The sequence below is a fragment of the Lemur catta genome, chromosome 7 (genome assembly GCF_020740605.2).
Source record: "Lemur catta isolate mLemCat1 chromosome 7, mLemCat1.pri, whole genome shotgun sequence".
Taxonomy (NCBI): Eukaryota; Metazoa; Chordata; class Mammalia; order Primates; family Lemuridae; genus Lemur; species Lemur catta.
In genome coordinates this window covers 45,006,919-45,030,491 of record NC_059134.1, presented here as the reverse complement: position 1 = coordinate 45,030,491, position 23,573 = coordinate 45,006,919, and the positions used below count along the sequence as shown (strand labels likewise).

Here is a 23,573-nt window from a genome sequence, read left to right as displayed (position 1 = left end):
GCAAAGCCCCCATTTTAGGTATTGTCGAGATTTCTCACCACTAAAATGAATTATATAGTCATACTAAATTGATAACTAGATTCAAACGAATATGCTGATATAGGTGAACAGATATGCCGTTATGATACAACAGAGAGAATGCCTGTTTTTCAGTGTCTGCCTTTGCTAAGGAAGTTTTCGCTCCCTGGGTGAAAGGATAGGAGCTGTGAAATATGACCTTGCAATGACAGAATTTTAATGCATGGTGTATGTGACTGAAGCAATGCATGGCAGCCTCCCCTTCTTTATTGCTACGTATATTAGAGTATTTATGCAGTGCCGGTTCTCATCTAAATGTCGGGGTCTTCTCTAAGTCAAATAGCAGCTCACCAAAACTCTATTTCTTAAAGAAGCCAGATAAAATTTTAATTAAAGGTAAAGCTTCTTGCTAAAATACTAATGTCAATGAAAATGTGAAAGGCTGCCTAAAACAGGTCAAACACATTCTTTTACATTTTCCGAACCAGAGTAATAGTTTCGCCACACATTTCAGCATTTTTTGAGTTACGGAAAAAAGCATTATTATGTCCTGATATGTTAAATAATTTTTCTTTCTCTGACCTTTTCTCCCTCTTTGCTAGTAGGAGACATTTCTTGCCCTTACCAATTCTGAAATGTGTAGTTTAACACTCTTCATTCAGATTATTGGTCTCTATTGTACAGCAACATTATTTAATTTTCTGCTAATTTTTAAAGATCCACATGGCCTGTTCTTCTCTTCTCTTTTAATGAACCCTTCTTTGCGAAGTATGAGAAGTCTTCTGCTTTTTTCCACTGGAAAATTTGGTCTCAGTAGCTTTTGCAATTCTGTCCTTTGTGAATAGTACAGAAGAGAATAAAGAAGGTGGGGCACTAAAGAGGATATTTAGACAGAGGATAACAGTGAGTTCTCATTGTCCTGTGGCGGTTGAAGTAAATGCCAATCTCCTTGTGCTTGATTTCATTTATTTCCTGTCTCACTAGTTTACAAAAGCCTGACTCTTCTCCTGCACAACAATCAAGTTATGGTCATGTGAATAAAGAACAATAGTCATTTGTTTTAATATCACCTTTTTCCTGGTTTCCCTGGCTGGTGAAGTTATGACTTTCATCTATGAACCTAAATTTAAAATTATAATATTAGCATTTCCTAGAAACCATACTATTACATATTTCTCCAATGCAAAGTTCTGGAAACACAATCCCTTTAGCACAATTATCATATTTAAAAACTTATATATGAAAATAGTCAAAATATTATATAAGACTAACAAATTTAAAATGAGAAGATAACTAGAAAGAAGAATGTGATTTTCTGCATCTGAGTCTAGAATTAACATTCAATACCTTATTTTGGCACTAAATAGGATTTTTAAAGGGAGATTCAAACTAACAGAGCTAGATGTTTTATTAGATGTATATTTCATAGGGAGGTGAGAGGAGCCTTTCGGTAGCAGAGACTAGAAAAGTTGAGATCCACTCTCAGCTCTGCTACAAACTCAGTGGATGACTTGAAGCAACTTTGGGCCTCAATTTCCTCAACTGCAAAATAAGAGTACTGCTAACTTCAGTATTCCATATTTCTATAGTATAACTGGATAGGAAAATATCCTAGCTAGCACAAGGAAAGGGAATTGCTTATCGTGAGTAGCAACTTAAAATTTTGTCCCATTGGTTTGTTTAGAAAATTCACTGTTCAGTTGGGGTAATACCTTTAAGGAAAAAAAATATTTTCCTTAATTTTTTTCCCTTTAATATAATAAACATTGTTTAGCACCAATATTATCTACTGATAACAACAACCCATTTGCCTCTAGCAAGTCTCTTTAACAATGTCTTGTGATTTAAACCTATTACCTGCTACGAATGTTCCAAGTAGGCACTGGTTTGGGGGGTTATAAGTAACATGGCTGTAGAGATGAAATCAATTCAGCTTATGCCTTGTCTACATTGCTTTTATTTCTTTAAGTGCCTCTATTATCACAGTCCCCCAATTCACATTTTTAAGTCACTAAACGAAGAACTACCAAGCATTTCACTTTTAACCTGAATTATTTTTAAAAAGGAAATTAAGTCCCAAATGTATTTATGTATTGATATATAGTATGTATGTGTGCACATGTATAAATCTGAGTTTTTAAGTATTATTTATTTGCAAAAATCATAGACTTCCCTTGTGTAAATCAGTAGACCCAAGAAGATTAAAAATCAATGGGAGGTCCTTTTGGATTCTCTGTTTGGGGACATATAAAGAGAATGCTCTTAACCACAAAGTAAATTTCTCAGTATAATTCTATAAAAAAACTGATAGTTTTTTCCAAAACCACCAAAGAAAAGAAATGTATAGGTAGAAAGACCTATAGCGATAATCATTTTGTGCAGAGGTTTTTAAATGGGTGTCCTTATTTTTAGAGATTATCTGTGGGCTCCTCAAAATTGTATGTAATGTGTTGTCTGTCATAATACACATTTTTAATCAAGTTCTCAAAAAGATACATTTATCCCAAAAAGATGAAGAATTACTGATCTAGTCCAAATAAGAGATCTTAGTCCAATCCGGGGAAGTAATTTGCCATAATCAGATACTCCTGGAACCCAAATTCTAAGGCTGCTCATGCTAGTTTGCACTCAAATGCTAATCCTTGACAAGTAGATTGTGTTTCTTAAACTTGCATCATATTGTGAACACATGTTGCTGTTTTATTTGCTGCAAAGGAAGAGTGAGCTTATAGGAATTTCAAGGAAACCATTTCAATTTTAATATTTATTGCCACTAAAATTAGTGATTTAAGACTTGTATGACAAGAATTATCCCCAGAGAAAGAATCCTTCAAAACAAAACAAAACCCTCTTAAAAATGTATGATGAAGGCCTAATTTCATTTCAGTCTACAGAAGCAAAAATTACCTGTGTTTAATACTTAATGTTTGAACATCTACTAGAACTTAAAATAGGCAAGGAGGCTCATCCAGAATAGCAGACCTGCTCTTAAATACCATCTTTATTTTTTGAAAAATCTTCTGTTTATTGAAATTAGATGTGCTAATATAATCACATAAATAAATTCTGATCAGTAAAATGTCAGTGTTGCACATTAAGCCTGGACTAACTCAAGCTTCTTTCTGTTATGTGTTTTCATGAAAATTCTTTTTAACCTAGAAAGTGTTGCCAAGATGCACTGGTTATTAAATATGCCTTCAGAGCTACATCTGCAGGAGCATTGCACATTTCCCATCACTTTTTCTGACTCACCTTCTTTGCATAGAAGGGAGAAGAATGAATTCCAAGGAGAGAAAGAAATACCTACAAGTAAATATGCTTATGGGTTAACATGCTTGATCGCTATTGGTGAATCACAGTAAAAAATGACAGTAGCATCTATCATGTTATATTATATGTGGCCAGGCAAGTCACACTGCTGATTTCAGCAATGTGTTATATTTAACAGCAATTGATAAATACCTATTAAACAAAATCACTAAATTATATGAATACCTTAATTCTTAAGGTAGTAATGTGGGTTTTTCCTCTGAACTAAGAATGCAATAGGCATGGAACATAAACTGATAGGATCTCACAATTTGGTCTCAACAGTGACTTTAATCCATATAATTCCCTATGGAAACTCAGGATACCCAACAGTGCAACAATAATATTCTTGATTCTAAACTTAAATTTGAATAACTAATGAAGTATTTCCTCTTCTATAGAAAGTAAAATACAGGTTTTACAGTTCAGTAGCGTGACTACATTGTCAACATCTCCATCATAAACCAATGCATGACAAGGGAGAGAAATCTTATATCTCAGTGCCTACTGATGACATGATGTCCTTTGTTCTCGAAGTGCAAATTAAACAAAGCATCTTAAGAGGCTATGACCTAAAACAAACTGTTCCCGGGCAAAAGTGGGGAAAAAAAATAGAAGCCAAAATGCTGAAAAAGGGAAAGAAATGTTATTAGCATATATATGTATATATCCCTTTATAATTTATAGGAATGATATTTTCATTATAATGCAATAACAATAGATTAAATAATTTGAAGATGAAAAGGACCTATTAAATCATCATGTCTAATGCACGCTAAGCAGGGGCATATTTCCCTTGAGGAAAAGGAAGAAAGAAAAATATAAAAATAGATACTATATTAACATCTGCAGATGGTTCAATCAGCATTTCGTCTACAGACAACAAATAGAGGTTTAGCACAAGTAGTGAGGAAGATTAGATATTGACACAAACTACCCGTATCAATACAGAGTCCTGTGATGTATTTTTAAACATTTAATATATTTGCCTGGAGCTTTTCCAAACTAAAGCTACTCTGTTTATACACGACATAGAAAATGTAATCTGAGTTTCAATGAATTTTTAATTTTGTTCAATCTTGCATTGGTTCGACCAAAAACAATTTAAAGAGGACCATGGCTATCAGCCTCAGACTGAGCAAGTTCAGCTCCTCACTAGGGAGTTCTTGAATCTGCCATAAAAATCAACAGTGTGCATCTAATAGCTTTCTTTTAATTTGAGAATTGAAAAGTGAATCATCACATCAAATATTCTTCAGGGCCTCTTTGGTTTCCAGATTAAACGTGTAGTATGACCTGTCATCTTGCCACATTTTCTGCATTTCCATTTTAAATAATCATAAATAAGACAACCTTGCTACTCTTTGACACAGCACAGCTGCTTGATTCAGCTGAGTTTCAAAGTCTTAAAAATTGCACTCATTCCTTCTTTAGACTCCTGGTTCTTGGCAAAGGTTTTCAGCTGAAAGATTCTTTATTGTATTCAAATTTTGTCCCATATGAGTTGTTTTGGTTACTCAGTTTATGAAGAGTCTTGGAAATTGAATTGGGTCCACAACAGAAAACACCAACTGTTTTCCTGGAAAGAGAGGAAAGGAAATGGAAAATCAGGTGGAAAGTTAGGCAAAGCATGACAAGAAGCATGCTTTAGAAGCATGGTTTAAGGTATTAACAAAGCAAATTTCTTGCTGTTTTACATATGGAAAAAAAATTTCCAATTATTTCCAAATGTAAATGATCACCAGGAAAGTATTTTATTTACCTTATGGTTTTCATGCTAGAATTCAAGATAATTCAAAGAATGTAACTATGAGCACAAATTTGCTTATTATCAGACAGAGATTGATCAGTCAGTCTGCCTTAGTATTTTCAGTACTTGCCACTGGTGAACCAGAAACTGTATCAAGAGCAACAACTGATAGATGTGAATTGCTAAACAACTGACATCTGGGTAGATGTCTAGCCCACATTGAACCATGTCAATTCTTCTTTTATTAGATACTTTATATAGATTTTCCTAAAGTTCACACATGGATTTGCATGAGCAGTCCTGAATAAAGGAAGAGAGAGAAAAGATATTACCAGTTTGAAAGAATAATTTTAAGTGAATAATTCATGTCTACATTTAAACAAAAAATATATTAATCTGGATGCATTTTATTTTTTATGTATGCATTGCAATAATTGTAGAAAAAAAAAGCCAAGCAGTTTTTATTATACTGTAACATCAAATTTAAGTAGCTAAATAATACATATTCCTAACAAATAGACTAAATAAATCCCAGGAAATGAACAGTATTTCAAATTAATCTTCCTCCAAAGTTTGTCAATGTGCATTGAATTCTTCCTAGGATATGAAAATGATGAACATTTCACATCATAGACAAATACAATGTCTTAATTATCTCAGAATAATTGGTGGTGAATAAAAGATAGTGAATCCATTTAAATGGGTACCAAAAATTTATAATATATACTGAAAAAATTATTTTGTTAAAACTTTTTATCTTGAAAAATGAAACAAAGGACTATGAAAATAGAACTTTTACTTGCAGCCATGATAGAGTAATTTATCCTTTTTTGAAAAACTTTAAAAAAGCAAACAAAATATATGAAACAGGTATTTTCAGACACTGGACACAAAGCAGCACAGAGATATGATCTCTGGAAAAAAAAAAGAAAAGAAAAAAAAACAAGCTAAGTCTATCAATTGCCTCCGCTGATTGCCTGAAGGCAATGGACAGGCTGCATCACAGACAGGGGAACCCAAGCTCACAGGTGGTCTCACTGAGTTGAGGAGACAAAGAATGGAGTTCATGGAGGCCAAAGCTGCTAGAATTTGTGGAGCACCATATGGAAGGGAAGGGGAATCCACAGAAGGAAGCTCTGGAGATCTGTAGAGGAGTATCCTCAAGTCTTTGGCTGATTAATGATCTGCTCATGTAAGAAAGGAAACTACGAATGTGGGTAAAGAATCAATAGACCAAAGAAAAACCAGAGTTTACACAGGACTGCAAATAATTTATATTCCTAGAAACTGGAATGGAAAGACCTATAATATAGGGGGTGGGGGATGGGTAGTATTCTTAGAAAGGTATCACCTTATTTGAAAGGGGTAGAGGAGATGTTGGTAAAATTAGCCGTAGACTGAAAGCTGCTCTGGAACTGCACTAACAAAGCTTAATAGCAAACCTTGAAAAGATCAAACTGACCCCAGGTGACATAATTGCATGCTAGAGCAAGTCTAACACTATGGAAAAGAATAAATCAAAATTTGGCATCTAATATTTAAACTTAGAAATGTACAGCATTCAATCAAAAATTACCAGAAATGCAAAGAGCAAGACAATATGAACAATAGTTAGGAGTGCTATTGGCTGAATTGTGTCCCTCTCAAATTTATATGTTGAAGTACTAATCCCCAGTACCTCAAGATGTGACTAGATTTGGAGACAGTGCCTTTTCTAACAAGTTTTCAATTGATGCCGGTCCAAGGAATGCAGTTTGGGAACAAATGGCCCAAAGCATTTACTAAAAGGGCACACACAAACAAATACAGAGTTTGGCTAATATGCTAATATTGGAGAAAAACATAGAATCATAAAAAAATATTCAGTGAATCCAAAGGAAGGTAGAAAATGAAAGGAAAAAAACCCAAAGAACAAGTAGAAAGCAACAGTAAATTGCTAGATTTAAACCTAATCATATTTTCTTAAATTAATATAAATGGTCTAAACACGACAACTAAAAATCTTCAATATAAATGAGTAAAAACTAATAGAACTGAAAAGACAGATAAATACAGAATTATAGTTGATGATTTCAACACTCTTCTCTTAGTAATTGATAACAACAAATAGAAATTCAGTAAGTGTATTGAATACTTGAACATCATTATCAACCAACTGGAACTAATTGACATTTACAAAAATGTTCTACCCATAATGATGGAATATATTAACAGAATCTTTTCACATGCATGTGGAAAATTCAGCAAGACAGATCATATTCTGGGCAATAAAAAGGTATCAATAAATTTTAATTAAAATCACAAGGAGTATGTTTTTAGATCAAATTCCAGTTGAACTAGAAATCAAGAACAAAAAGATACCTGGAAAATGCTTACATATTTGGAAATTAAACAACCTACATTTTTTTTTAGAGAAAAAGACATACAAATTTATATTACATGTATACATGTATACATGGGAACCTCAAGAATGAAGATTCAACTCCCCAATGAGGTTTGGAAACTTATATGCTTTTCTGGTAAAACAGGTTATGGGGGCGAGGGGAAGAAGGATTTTTAAACAACATACTTCTAAATAACCCATAGGTCAAAGAAAAAAATGACATGGAAAACTAAAAATACTTTGAACTGGATAAAAATGTAAACAAAACATACCACAATCTGTAAGATGTAGCTAACGTAGTGCTTAGAGGAAAATTTACAGTATTAAATAATTTTATTAGAAAATAAAGGTCTAAAATCAATGATCTAAGATTCTACTTTAAAAAATTAGTAAAAGAAGAAATAATGAAATCCAAAATGAGCAGAAGGAATAAAATAAGAAAGAAATATGAAAATAAATGATCTTATACTTAATAAAATTTGAATTACTACTAAAACCATAGTGTGACTTTCATTAAAATGAAAGGAGAACGAGTCATTTGTTTGTTTCTTCATAGAAATTCTCTGTCAACACTGAATTATGGCAATAAGGCATCATTATTTTCTTACTTGCCTTTGACAGGGCAATTATAGAGTTAGTTTTGCAAGTTTTCCAGATTTTCTAAAGGCATCTCTTAATACTTGATAAGCAAATCATTATTTTTAAAACACCAAGGATATCATACTGTTTTTGTTTTGTTACATTTTCTTTACAATTGTTAACTAGTTTAACTCTATGATATCTTTTTGTGTGTGATTTGAGGAGTTCCCAATGTCACTTTCACTAACTTAATGAAATCCTAAAACTTTTTTCAAGATCAACAATTATTCTTTGCAATCCACTTGTACTAAGTTTGTATTAGATTGCTGCAATCTAACAATTCTCTGGAGATTTGTGTACAAAAACTTTGATGAGATGGGTGAAGATAGGCTCAGAGATAAGCAGAAAATGACGTTTGGGGGTTGATGCTGGGAACTAGCTCCACAAATGTTCAATATATTTGTGTATATTTTCGTATTCTATGAATACTTGCTTTTCCAGTAGATTTGAAGTATGGGATCTCATATAATGAGAACTTATTCTCTCCATTTGAACTTATTCACTCTTTGTGTTACAGATACAGAAGATCTGAGTGATCTGACCCGCAGATACAACAGCAAATATGAGAGGGACCAAACCTACGTATTCTTAATTTGTATTGTTTTGAAAACACTACAAGCCAGCAAAATAAAGATAGTCTCAATTTCACCCAATCCCAGAGTACTAATTCTCTACTAAAAAGGCCACATAAAGTCCGATCTTTCTTTCTCCCTTTGCATAATGCATAAACTCAACAACTTAAAATATGATATACATTTTTTATAATAAACAGTAAAGTAAATTTGGGTTAGATGTAATAAATTTCTGACTCGTTATTACATACTAAATGGTTTACAAAGTAATATTTAGAATATCTCTTTATGTTTTTTGAAAAATCAGTTATTGCTGCTTTTAGTATTTTATAGTTAACATTCTGTTGCAACATACATAGAGAACATAAGAGTTTTCTGCAACACCTCCCTGACCTCCCCCGAAGAGAGACTTAGTAAAATAAGACTGTTACTTTTTTTATTTGGGACAAGCTGAAAATGCCATGCTGCAAAGCACGATGAACTTTCAGTAAGTAGGTATGTGCTCAGGTCTGAATTTTGACTCATTAACCATAGCTTTTGATAACTCATTATATTTTGGGGTACTAGCTTCTTCATTTCTAAAATAATAGTGAAGGTAGAGGGACTTGAAAAGCTCCTTCACGCTCCATGATCTTACATAATTCATTTTCTGAATTTGCAAAGCCACAAAAGAAAGCATCCACTCTAACATACCTGTAGAAAATAAATTGATTTAACCTTTTGGTTTTGGTAGAGCAGAACCTAAACATGCATATCCTTTAAGACAGCAATTACACTTCAAAGATCCTAATCAACTGCAATACTCTTATGTGAGAAAGTATGTACAAAGATTGTTACTACAGTACTCTTTGTATACTAAAGAACTAGAGGTAAACGAAATATCCATAATTAGGGTAGTAATGGTCATGGTAACCACAATTCCAAATTCCAGAATACTGTGAGATAGAAACTATCCATGATCAATATATGAGTTTATCATTAAAGAGTAAGTTGAAGAATTATATACTACAGATTCAATTTTTGTTTAAAAACGAAGGTTTACATTTTAAAAATATATGTATATATGTGCATACATATATGTATATAAAATATATAAACATGTTTACATGTACTTTTACACAAACTTATAAAAGCTTCTGTAAGTATACGTAACAAAGAGTTACCAGTTATCACTTCTGGACCCAGGAGTGTTTAATCCAATTTAAATTTGTATTCTACATAGTATACTAAAAAAATGCCTACTGGTTTAATATATAACCACTTTCTCAAAACTAAAAAGTGTTGCCCAATATACAGTATTAAAAAATAGTTTAATGTATATGCCTCTCTTCCCTATTTTTATCTCTGTATGTTCTTTCAGTAATTTATACACACTAGGTTAACCAAAATGCTACATCTTAAATGAAAACTTCCATTCATTTTGTTCTTTTTTTCCAGTTAATGGAGACCTTAAAAAGTTGCTTCATTCTTTTCCTAAGTATGCTATTTAAAAATCCTTTAAAAAAATAATGCATTTCAAGTGCCTGCCCCAGAGCAAATTAGATGAAGTGAAAGTGTTGTACAAAATGTCAACAGCAGATGGTGCACATTTGCTCTTCTTAAATGACCTTTACTCTCTCCAGAAAAAGAACTACCTACCAACACACACACAAAATTGCTCTAAAACATGAAGAGTGTAACAAATAAGAATTCTTAAGAACTAGCTGAAGGAAAGAACAATCCCAATCTATTTTCCTGTAAACGATGCTCTGCTGTTTTGGGATTTTGTTTCAGAATTGAGCAAAAGAAACTATCAAAGTTTTTGGCAATATATTATGAAAACCAATAAAAAAAATTCTTATTAAAGGTCAGTAAATTCCATTAAATAGAAACGTCTATGGTGCATGGCAAGAGCCAGGTGAGTATGACAAGATTATAACATCTAAAATGGGTGACACTGGAGAAAGATGGGACAGGAATTGGGTTGACATACATATTTTTTTTCTAAAGTTCATCTTTAACTAGCACCCTGAATATTACAAAGGACCACTACTTTGTAAATAATGCTTCCCTCTTCATCTCAAAACTACTTCATTAAGGAAAGGGAAATATTACAGAAGTGGTTTCAAACATGGCTGTAATCTGAACCCTATGGGTAACTTTATTCCTTTTTAAATTTTGCTTCTCAGGCTCCATTCCATAATTCCTAAAACAAAATCTTTGCAGGCAGAGTCAGGGAGCATCTTGAATCAGTGAATCTTTCAATAAATAATATTTATTTATGAATTCATAAATGTGGTTTTTAAATAAAATCTATTTAAGTTGGCCCATGCATTTATAATTAAATATCCTTTGATGTTTATCACATATATTTTTAAAATTATGCAGTGATCAACTATATGCTAATAATTTTAATGGTAACTCAAGCCAGAAGTAAACATTAACACTGGAATCTTATGTTCATAGAAAATTTTGAAAACGAAATATAATTCTTGAAACTTATTACAGTCTTGTTACAGAAATATTATTGGTTTAGCAATAAAAGTATAAATCAAACACAGAAATATATTGAATTTTGATAAATTCTATGGGTTAGTGGAATAGAAATTTAATTTCAAGGAAAAAAAGAATGATGTATTAATAAAATTTTCTACGGCTAAACGAAGAGCTTGTTTGTGTATATTTATAATCAATGAGGTTGGTACCACGTAGCTAAGATATTTATAGTCTAGTATGTATAAACTAATTAATTAATAATAAATAAAGGAATTATTTTAATTGTAAAATGTTGACATCTGCAATATGTTAGAAATTACATCTTTTTCAACTACTTAAACTTATGATGAAACAATTTAGATGTAAACTTAAAAATGTGTGAGTGGGTATATAGTTTTCAAAATCTTTTTGTAATTCTTATATATCATTGCTCTTCACTATGGTGAGTTTACAGAGGATAAAGGGGCTGGCTGGTCTGTGCCTTAAAGTGAATGCTTTTCCTTTAATAGTTATTTCTTCAGATCACAGATACATAGCCCATAAGATAATATTCTTTATAAAGTTATAGTTTCAAAAAAATTATGTGTGGAAATATTCCAAGTTTAATGACTGTATATTACAATGAAGAGTTGTTTTTTTTTTTTTTTAAGATATTGATTCTGGTAAAAGGCACAATGATTTGATTTTTAAATGCATTCATTGTTAGACCTATTTGTGAAGTTCCCTTGTTTGCCAACATTTTTGAAAACCTTTTCCCATGATCACCTGATACATGCTGTGGGAATGAATACCATTTTTGATATGGGTCTACATAAATTTATAAACAGGTATGACAGTCTAGTTCATAAATATATTATAGAGTAATTCTAAGCCAAATTTTAATTATTTTGCATTACAATAACCAGCCTTGCTTTCTCCTTTGATAGGGATGGAGTGTTTAAGTGACTTTGTAATTTGTAAACCCACTGCTAATTCATCTTTTAAAACTTCATGCAATGATCTGGAAATATTTTCATTTAATCATTAACTACATGTCAAATTTTTTCAGATATAGTATCCTTACCCTCTGTTACATTTTGCTATTTCATCAAACAGAAGTTTCCAATGAGGACGTCCAATATAAAGTCTTGAATTCAGTGCATGGTATTTGTCTCCAGTTATCTTCTGCCAAAAAGAAAGCACTATATTATTCACAGATTTGGATAAATAACTCAGTTCTTTAACAGCATTTCTGCTGGTTTTGTGGTTTCCTACCAAATTGCTGTGATATAAAGAATATAAGCATCAAATGGCAACCTAGTAAGAACAATCATTTAGATATATCATTTCCTTCCTTTTTTCCTTTAAAATCCACTATCTCCTTGAATGCCATTCTTACAAATGGCTGATTTTCCTAGACTTCACTTAGTTGCTTCATTTTTGAAAAACTACAATGTAACACAAAGAATGCATTCTGATAGCTCACTCTCAAAAAGGCTCAGCACATATATTTCATTGAAGTATTTTTGTACCACAAATACAGTTATCATATTTGTCTCATTATATGAATAAAATATTATAAATTATCATAAATTTGGGGAAATGATTGTAGGTAAGACAGAACAAGACAGCAGAGCTATTAATACAAACTTGGGCCTATCAACAAATGGCTATTATTGGGCTGGTGTCTGCACCTAAGAGAACATTAGAAGAGCAATATGGCTGAATAGAAACCTCCAGGGATTGACCCTCTGTATGAACTCCTAATTCAACAACTATCCACAAAAACAAGCAGCTTCAGAAGAGCCAAAAATCAGGTGAGTGATTATATTACTTGGTTTTAACATTATATTAGGGAAAGAGGCATTGAAGAGGGCAGAAAGACAATCTTGCATTGCCTACATGACCACTTTCCCATTCCCAGCAGTGCCGCACCAGCACACCCAGTAGAGAGAGAATCTGTGTGCCCAGGGTAGGGGGACTGAAGTGATCGTGGGGCTTTGAATTGAAACTCAGGGCCACCCTGGCACAGGGGAACACAGCACAGGGAAGATTTCTGCCAGTGCCCACAGAGAAAGCATTTAGACCAACCCAGCCAGAGGGAAAACCTCCACCCAGAAATCTGAGTCCTGGCTAGCCCTACCACCAGCCAACAAAAACTGGACTGGAGCCTGGAATAAATTTGTAAGGCAGTAAAGCCACAAAGGCTGCAGGCCTTGGGCAATTCCTGTGGTTGTGCTGGCTCAGAGCCAGAGGACCTGGGGTGCACATGACCCAGTGAGACACCAGTGGTGATGGCCAAGCCAGTGCCTGTGTCACCACCCCTCTCCTCCTAAATACAGGCAATGTGGCTCAAGGAGTTTCTTCCACTTGGGAAAAGGAAAGGGAAGAGTTCAGAGGACTTTGTTTTGCAACTTGAGTACCAGCTCTGTCACAGTAAAATAAAGTACCAAGTAGACTCCTGAAGCCATAGAGTCCAGGCCTTAGTTCCTGGATAGCATTTCTAGACACATTCTGGCCCAGAAGAAAATATGCCGCTCTTAAGGGAAGGACTCAGTCCTGACAAGATTCACCATCTGCTCATTAAACAGCCCTTGGACTTTGAACAAACATCAGAAGTAGCCAGGAAGCAGTCACCATGGGCTTTGAGTGAGACTGTGCTGGCTTTAGGTGTGTCCACAATGGAGTACTCATGTCACTCCTCCCGCAACTCCAGTAGCCCAGTACAGAGAGTGAGGGAAGAGAGTAAGAGACTTTGCATGGTAATCCATGGAATTCTCCCGTATCTTACCCTACCTAGTCCACCAAGGTGGCACCACCAGGAATCTGTAAGAATCACAGCATTACTGGACTTGGAGCACCCCCAGTGCTGATATGGCTGCAATGACCAAAGACTTAGATCACAGCACTCAATTCCCTTTGAATATCTGGAAAGCCTTCTCAAGAAGGACTGGTTCAAACTAGCCCAGACTATAAAGATTAAAATAAAGACCTAATTCTTCAATGCCTAGACATTGACAAACATCCACAAGCATCAGGAACATCCAGGAAAATATAACCTCACCAAAAGAACTAAATAAGGGTACCAGTGACAAATCCTAGAGTGATAGAGACATGTGACCTTCCAGACAAAGAATTCAGACAAAGTAGCTGTCCTGAAAAAGTTCAATGCTTCAAGACATCACAGAGAAGGATTTCATAAGGGTAGCAGAGAAATTTAACAGAGATTGAAATAATTAAAAAGAAAGCAGAAGTTCTGGAGCTAAAAATTCAATTGACAAACTAAGATATGTATCAGAGTCTCTCAATGGCAGAATTCATCAAGCAGAGGAAAGAATTAGTGAGCTTGATGACAGGGTATTTAAAAATATTCAGTCAGAAGAGGAAAATGAAAAGGGAATAAAAAAACAATGAAGCACACTTACCAGATATACAAATATCCTTAAAGGGGCAAATCTAAGAGTTATTGGCCTTAAATAGGAGGTAGAGAGAGAGAGATTGGGATAGAAAGTTTATTCATAAAATAGGAATAGAGAACTTTCCAACCTTAGAGAAAAATACCAATATACAGGTACAAGAAGGTCATAGAACACCAAGTATATTTAACCTAAACCAGACTATCTCAAGGCACTTAATAATCAAGCTCCCAACAGTCATGAGTAAAGAAAACATCCCAAGGGAAGCAAGAAAAAAGAAAAAACAAAATAACATATAAAGGAGCTCCAGTATGTCTGGCAGCAGACTTCTCAGTGGAAAGCTTACAGGCCAGGAAAGAGTGGCATGACATGTTCAAAGTGCTGATGGAAAATAACCTTAACCCTAGAATATTATCTCCTGCAAAAATATCCTTCAAACATTCAGGAGAAATAAAGACTTTTCCAGGTAAACAAAATCTGAGGGATTTCATCAACACCAGACCTGTCCTACAAGAAATGCTAAGAGGAGTTCTTCAATATGAAAGAAAAGTACATTAATGAACAATAAGAAATCATCTGAAGGTACAGAATACATAGGTAACAGTAAGTACACATATACAGAATATGCTAATGCTGTAATTGTAGTATATAAACCACTTATATCTTGAGTAGGAAGACTAAAAGACAAACCTATCAAATATAGTAACTACAACAACTTTTTGAGATCTAGATAGTAAAAAAAAGATATTAATGGAAACAAAAAGTTAAAAAGTGGGGGGGGATAGAGTTAAAGTGTAGAATTTCTTTTGTATATCCTTTGCTTATTTGTTTGTAAGAATAGTTAAGTTATCATATGTTTAAATAATTGGTTACAAAATGTTTTTTGCAAACCCCATGGTAACCTGAAATTAAAAAAAACGTTCAAGAGGTACACAAAAAATAAAGAGCAAGAAATTGAAACACTACCAAAGAAAATTATTTTTAACAAAGGAATACAGAAAGGAAGAGAAAAAGAAAGAGAAGATCACAAAACCAGAAATCAAATAACAACATGGCAGTAGTAAGTCCTTACCCATCAGTAATAACGTTGAATGTGAATGAACTAAACTCTCCAATCACAAGACATAGAGTGGCTGAACAGATTAAAAAAAAAAAGACCTATATATATGTTGTCTGCAAGAAACCCACTTTACCTATAAAGACACATATAAACTAAAAATAAAGGGGTGGAAAGGGATGCAAGGATGGTTCAACATATGCAAATCGATCAATGTGATACATCGTATCAACAGAACAAAGGACAAAAACCATATGATCATTTCAACTGATGCTGAAAAAGACCTCGATGATAAAATTCAACATCTCTTCATGATAAAAATTCTCAAAAAAACCTGAGTGTAGAAGAAACTTACCTCAATGTGATAAAAGCCATATGTCAGACCCACAGCTAGTACTATACTGAATGGGGAAAAACTAAAAGCCTTTCCTTTAAGATCGGGAAAAAGACAAGGATGCCCACTATCACCAGTGTTATTCAACATAGTACTAGCAGTTCTGGCTAGAGCTATCAGACAAAAGAAATAAAGGGCATCCAAAATGGATGAGATATCATCTCACCCCAGTTAAAATGGCTTTTATCAAAAAGAAAGGCAATAATGAATGCTGGCAAGAATATGGAGAAAGGGGAACCCTTGTACACTGTTGGTGGGAATGTAAATTAGTGTAACTACTACAGAGAACAATATGGAGGTTCCTCAAAAAACTAAAAATATAACTACCACATGACCTAGCAATTCCACTGCTGGGTATATATCCAAAGGATGGGAATTTAGTACATTGCAAAGATATCTGCACTCCCACGTTTCTCACAGCACTATTCACAATAGCCAAGATATGGTATCAACCTAAGTGTCCATCAAAGAATGAATGATAAAGAAATTGTGCTACATATACACAATGGAATAATATATGGCAACAAAAAGAATGAAATCCTCCCATATGCAGCAACATGGATAGAACTGGAGCACATTATGTTCCGTGAAATAAGCCAAGAACACAAAGATGAATCTCACATGTTCTCACTCATATGCGGGAGCTAAAAACTAAAAAAAGGTGCTTTCATAGAGGCAGAGAGTAGAATAATGGCTACCAAAGATGAGGAGGAAGGATAAAGTTGGAATGGTTAATGGGTGCAAAAATATAGTTAGTTTAGATAGAATGAACAATATTTGATAGCACAACAAAGTGACTATAATCAACAATAAGTCTGGGAATACTTTAAAGTAACTAAAAGAGTGGAATAGGAATGTTCGTAACTCAAAGAAATGTAAAATGCCTGAGGTGATGGATACCCCAATTACCCTGATTTGATTAATTATTCACATTGTATGCCTGTGTCAAAATATTGCATATACCCTAAAACAATATACAACTATTATGTACCCACATTAATTAAAATAAAAAATTTTTAAAAAAGAAGATAAATTACTTGAAATTTTGAAAAAAAAATAGAACATTAGATCATTAGAGCTGAATTAATGGTGAAGAGTCAGAGTGAAGTGAGAAGAGAGAAGAAAGTATCTAAGTCCCAGCCAGACAAACTGAGAGTCAAATGTAAATTACGCTCCATATCTTAATTACAGGAATATCATGAGGAAAAATGATAGTTACTTGCTTCATGAGAGTAGTAAACTGAAATATTTTTTACATACCAAGTAGGATAGAAATCTGACTAAGAAAACAGGGTTAGATTAGTTTTGAGGTAACTGACAAGCATTCATATTTTGTATTAATAGTCAAAGTATTGTGAAAATGTATGATGGAAAATACTAAATTTAAATTTGCAAAATCATTCACACCCAGATTTATACTCCTATCCAATTCTTAGATGTTATCTCTAAATATTAGTTTCTTCATCTGTAAAACTGGGATAGTAATATTATCTACTTCTCGAATCTGTTGGAGTTATATGAGACAATGTATGTGAAAGTCTTGACACAATGCCTAGCACAGTAAATAAACAATTTAGTTTCCCTTGGAGGGAAATAAGCTGAGTTGTATAAGAACTCATCTCTCTCCACATAAAACCTACCCTTGATGAAAAAAAGTCACAAGGCTGTTCATGTGTAGCCTGATTTTTTAGAGGCAGAGAATTTGAGGTGATAGGGAAAAGGAGAGGGATGGACTTAAAAGGTCTGCTCCAGTCCCCTGTGAGAAGGACAAATGAAAGGCATCATATGGTTGACTTCAAGGATAAGCCATGACTTTTCTGGACACGTTCCAAAGGAGGCCTTCCTCTAGGAAACTTCTGTTTAAACCACCTGCGGAATTTTTTTTTTTTCCAGCACAGTTTCCAGAGTAAATCTTCTATTATCAAGAGGCTTGTTTAATTTACAATAACATCCAACCACATACCTGTATCCCATCTGTTTGACTGAGGTACAGCTGGATGTTGACGTAGTCAGGTCTGTTCTCGTGCCAAAACTGAGAGGACAGAAACACAGATAGATTTACTAAAATTATTTCTGGCTCAAACTTTTCTAATTTGGAAAAAAAATTCTTTCTGTATTCTTAGATTTTCTAACATATGTGATTCCAGAATTTAATACCTATCTTGGCTTAATACAGTTAATATCTGTAAGCAAACGAATACACACACACACATATAAACACATACATACAATGACAGATTCTAACATTAATAATCTGCTCTACTGGCATAAATTAAGTATGATGGTGGTGGTGGAAAGGAATAATTCTCTGTTACCTTTATATATGCAAAATCTAGCATGCTAAATACTATACTAAACTAATATTTCCCTAAGTCCTTCCCAAATATTCTTTATTTTATTCCCTAAGAGTCCCTAAATTTTACCTAGGAGTTTGCTCATCATGAACATAATTTTCTTAAAAAAAAAAAAGACAATAGTGATACAGGCTATGTATGCTAGGAAATGCAAAACAAAGCAAATAACAAAAACAAACAATAGACACTTTTTCTTGTTCCTGCCTTCCTCTTACTAAGCACTGGTTTCCTTTGTATAAAAATGTATGTGGCAAGAAATGTACCTACAAAAATAAATAGTCTGGAAAAAATATGGAACAATAATTCCCCATTTCCCCTTCCCCCAGGCTCTTGCAACCACCATTCTACTTTCTAAGCACTTTTCACCTCTCACAAAAATCAACTCACCTTGGATAACAGACTTAAACCTAAGGCACGAAACTATAAGAATTCTAGAAGAAAATGTTGGAAAAACTCTCATAGACATTGGCCTAGGCAAAGAATTTATGAATAATACCCCAAAGGCAATCACAGCAACAACAAAAATAAATAAATGGGACCTGATCAAATTAAAAAGCTTCTGCACAGCCAAGGAAACTATCACGAGAGCAAACAGACAACCTACAGAATGGGAGAAAATGTTCACACATTACATATCCGATAAAGGGCTGATAACTAGAATCTATACAGGACTCAGGAAAATCAGCAAGAAAAAATCAAACAACCACATTAAAAACTGGGCAAAGGGCATGAACAGAAACTTTTCAAAAGAAGATAGACTAATGGCCAACAAACATATGAAAAAATGCTCAACATCTCTAATCATCAGGGAAATGCAAATCAAAACCACAATGAGATATCACTTATCTCCAATGAGAATGGCCTTTATCACAAAAATCTCAAAACAATAAATGTGGGCTTGGATGTGGAGAGATAAGAACACACATACACTGCTTGTGGGTCTCCAAACTAGTACAACCTCTATGGAAAGTAATATGGAGATACCTCAAAGAGCTATAAGTAGAACTACCATTTGATCCAGCAATCCCATTACAAAAAACCAAAGACGTTCTATAAAAAAAGACATCTGCACTAGAATGTTTATAGCATCACAATTCACAATTGCAAAGATGTGGAAACAACCCAAGTGCCCATCAATACACGAGTGGATTAATAAAATGTGGTATATGTATACCATGGAGTTCTACTCAACCATAAAAAACAATGGTGATCTAGCACCTCTTGTATTATCCTAGATAGAGCTGGAGCCCATTCTGCCTAGTGAAGTATCACAAGAATGGAAAAACAAACACCACATGTACTCACCATCAAATTGGTATTAACTGATCAACACTTATGTGCACATATAGTAGTAACATTCATCGGGTGTTAGGCAGATGGGAGGGGGGAAGGAAGGGATGGGCATATACACACCTAATGGGTGTGGTGGGGATGGACATGCTTGAAGCTCTGATTCAGGTGGGGCAAAGGCAATATATGTAACCTAAACATTTGTATCCCCGTAATATGCTAAAATAAAAAAATTAAAAAAATAAACAGTACTTTAATTTTTAAAGTATCTCCTATGTGTGGAATCATACAATATTTGTCCTTTTGTGTCTGGCTTATTCACTTAGCATAATGTCTTCAAGGTTCACCCATGTTGGTAGCATGTGTCAGAATTTCCTCCCTTTTAAGGCTAAGTAATATTCCATTTTATGTGTATGCCACATTTTGTTTATCTATTCATCTATCAGTGAATATTTGGGTTGTTTCCATCTTTTGGCTATCGGGAATAATGCTTCTATGAACATTGGTGTACAAATATCTGTTTGATTCCCTGCTTTCAATTATTCTAGATGTATACCTAGAACCATTTTTTTTTTTTTGCATGAAGTCCAAGGCCTTATGTAAGCTACCTCTTCCTAGAAAGCACCTATGCCACCTCTCTAATTGCCTCTCCTACCATTCTTTCTCCTGCTTACTTTGCTCCATCCACACAGATCCCCTTCCTCTTCTTCCAACACAGCAAGCATACTATTGCATTGGGATCTTTGCTTGTGAAGTTAGGATCTTCCGCCTTGAAATTTTTCTCCAAAATACATGTCTAGTCTGCTCATTTACTTTACTCAAGTCTCTCCTCAAACAGCATTTTTTTTGGTGGGCGTTCCGAACAATATAAATTACCATGCCCTCTACTGTTTATTTTGCTTCGCCCCTATTTTCTCCTTCTGTGTTCTAACTGGAATCTCATAATCAGATGTCCTATGTATTTATTGGTTTTTGTCTATCTCCCTCACTTAAAACATAAACTACATGAGATCAGAAATTTGGTTTTATTTTGTTACTTGATGCACCCCCAGCTCCTAGGACATTTCCTGGATGATAGCAGGCAGTTAATAAACATTTGTGGAATGACAGAATGACTGACTGAATAAATACATGCTCAAAGAGGCATGTATAATAATATCCATTTCAGCATTGTTTATAATAAAAAAATTAAATATCAGACATTAGGGAATTGTTAAACTAAATACATCACTGTTATAAAATACTCTACAGCAATAAAAAAAATGAAGTAGCTCTATTTGTACTAATACCAAAAAATATTCAAGATATAGTAGTAAGTTTAAAAAGGTAATTGCAGAACATTATAAATAGTATGATACAATTTATAGAACACTCATGAGTTACAACTGGTTACACAGATTGGGTGGGAAAGGTAGTAAGAAACAATTTTACTTTATATGAATTGTTTAAAATATTTGTAGCAACGATGTACTTGAATATTACTTGTATAATTTGAATAAATAAAGATAAATAGAAGAATAAAATGTGACAGGTAAGATAGGTAAAAAATGCCTGCTTTTATCTTTGTAAAAATTAAAATATAGAATTTGGGATTTTTGAGATTCTGCATCATTTTCCAAGAAGTTTGGTGATGGTCTATTTGAAATATTAAAGAGGGAGGTAAGGGATAAGCGCTATCAGAACAAAGGACGGCAGGTATTGTAGCAAGTGTCTGCTGATGTTTCTCTTTGTCATCCCTCACCACCTCAAGCCATGTGTATACATTTCTATGTTAAACATCCTATGTTAAAACATGGAAATTAATGTTTTTATGTTAAAATATGTCATAGATACATATGCATTATCACAAATATCCATATCTGAAAAGATGTGTACCTAATAGTAGATGTTATTTCTTTTTTTTTTTTTTAGGTTTAAGGGATTGATTTCTTTGCTTGATGCTTATCTGCATAATTTCCATATGCAAATAAGCAGTTTATTCTATAGCAAGCATTTATTGCTTGTATAATATGAAAGAAAACAGCTTTTTAATTTAAAAAATTACAAAACTAAAAACAATCCCAATGTTACCTTGTTATGCAACATACAGAGTAAGTCTGCAAACCAACGGAAGGATTGGATGTCTCTGCACACCCAGATAAAGTACAATCTTCTTAGCTTGTATGGTTTCCAGTCATCCCTTTAAAATTAAAATAACATGGTAGTGATTAGAATAGCAAATAAATGAAAGAAAGAAAGAACAAACAAAAGAAAGAAAGGAAGGAAGGAAGAATACCCATGGTCTTGAAAATTTACTTTTCATTAGTAAGTAATCAATAGAAAAACCACATATTTAAATTCTAGCATCTGATACAGCACTTACTAATAATATAACTCCCAAATGAATTTAATATGTGATATACTGACTCAAAGACATGACATACTTCATGAATTTAAGTGTTAATGACTATTACTCAGAAATATGCACATCATCTGTATCCAGTTGAGGGCCATCCCTGAACTCCTGAATCAAAATAATTTTGGCCCCTGCATCTCAGAAAAAAAGGTTCTCTATTTTTAGTGAATTTTATCACCGAATAGGGTCCAAAGGTCATTCAGTATTGCCCTTTCAGGCAAAATGAGCCAAAACCATTACAGAAAATTGGTTGTTTATCCCTTTCTTAATAATCATTAAAGAAAGAGATTTCACAACCACGTACTACATAATGCATTCCAGCAACTCACAGTTCCAAGTCTGGATCCCTATTTGTAACTATGAAGTAGACTTGAGGTTAAGAAAATGTTCTTTTTTTTTCATAACATTAGGTGTCCTAATAAATTGCAATGAGTTGTCAGAAACAAATGATTTCTGGTTTAGAATATGGTTATTTTTGTAAGAACCTCCAGAAAGTCCCAAATCGGCATCTAGTATTTAAAATTGAAATACAATGTCATTCACACACACCACTTCAACTTATTATTTATTTTTGGTACTCCACAAAACAGTTTAAATTAAATTGGGTCAACTTGAAAAGCATATGAAACAGACTTAACAGTAACTTCATTTTGTTTGTGTTTTCATGAGAATTAATAGCAATCAGTTAACTTTGGCTAATAATCCTGGAACTAAAATAACTGAAAGAGTATTTCCTGGTTAAGCGATTTCACCTTTGAAATTTCTTTTCTTCAGTCTGTTGTAAATTTGCTAAGTAATAAACCAAAGAATGATGTGTTTATTTGTCATCCTCTCAGTCTTTCCCAGACCATACTTCTACAATAACCCCAACTCTTTATTTCTGTATCTCATTTAATCTGTCTTCTTTTCATCATGATTCTAATATTTCTGAAATAATTTTATTTATAAATTTCTCATTGCTTGATTTTTTACCTGCCCCACTTGAGTGTAAGCTTTTTAAGAGCAAGGACTCTGTTTTCATTCATTGCTGTGTTCCCATTACCCATAAGACAGATTCGCACATGGGTGCTCAAAAATGTTTGTTGACTGAATGAATGAACAGTGCCACTTACCACTGATGAGAAGGTAGAGAAATGAAAGGTGGTGGCGAATAACTTAACAGAGGAAAAGGACAGAGGTATGCATAACTGTGGTACTGACATATTTTTACAAGAGAGCATGTTAGGAGCTGGAAACCACATGTTGAGGATCACTGAATTATTCCCCTCATCAATCAGTAAACGGAATTCCTTGAACAATGAGTAGAAGAATTCTGTAAGGAATTACTCTAAAAAGAGAGATGTCTGAAATATTGGCAGTTGTCTATTTGGATTAACAAAATGGATCAAAACGACGTACAGCAGGGTGTTGAGTATTGATGCAAATGGGGTTACTCCAATGCCTCCGGCCACGCAGAGGCTAACCTCATAGTTTAGTGATTCCTCAAACGGACTTCCAAATGGACCATCGATGTATAGCCTGTAGAGAAGGCAGACAAAGGTG

General features: G+C 33.8%; 1 protein-coding gene across 5 annotated transcripts in view; it reads right to left on the bottom strand.

Moving 5' to 3' along the window:
• Positions 1-4,288: 4,288 nt before the first annotated feature.
• The window catches only part of NOX4 (NADPH oxidase 4), a 143,707-nt gene continuing 124,422 nt past the window's right edge, over positions 4,289-23,573 (bottom strand). For all 5 annotated transcript variants that reach the window (XM_045557151.1, XM_045557153.1, XM_045557155.1 and 2 more), the window contains 5 exons: positions 23,430-23,549; positions 21,707-21,815; positions 17,956-18,024; positions 12,210-12,310; positions 4,289-4,906 (listed from right to left, as the gene is read on the bottom strand). In XM_045557151.1, the coding sequence (XP_045413107.1) occupies positions 4,786-4,906; positions 12,210-12,310; positions 17,956-18,024; positions 21,707-21,815; positions 23,430-23,549 (520 nt within the window). In that variant the 3' untranslated portion in view covers positions 4,289-4,785. The remainder of the gene's footprint in view (positions 4,907-12,209; positions 12,311-17,955; positions 18,025-21,706; positions 21,816-23,429; positions 23,550-23,573) is intronic.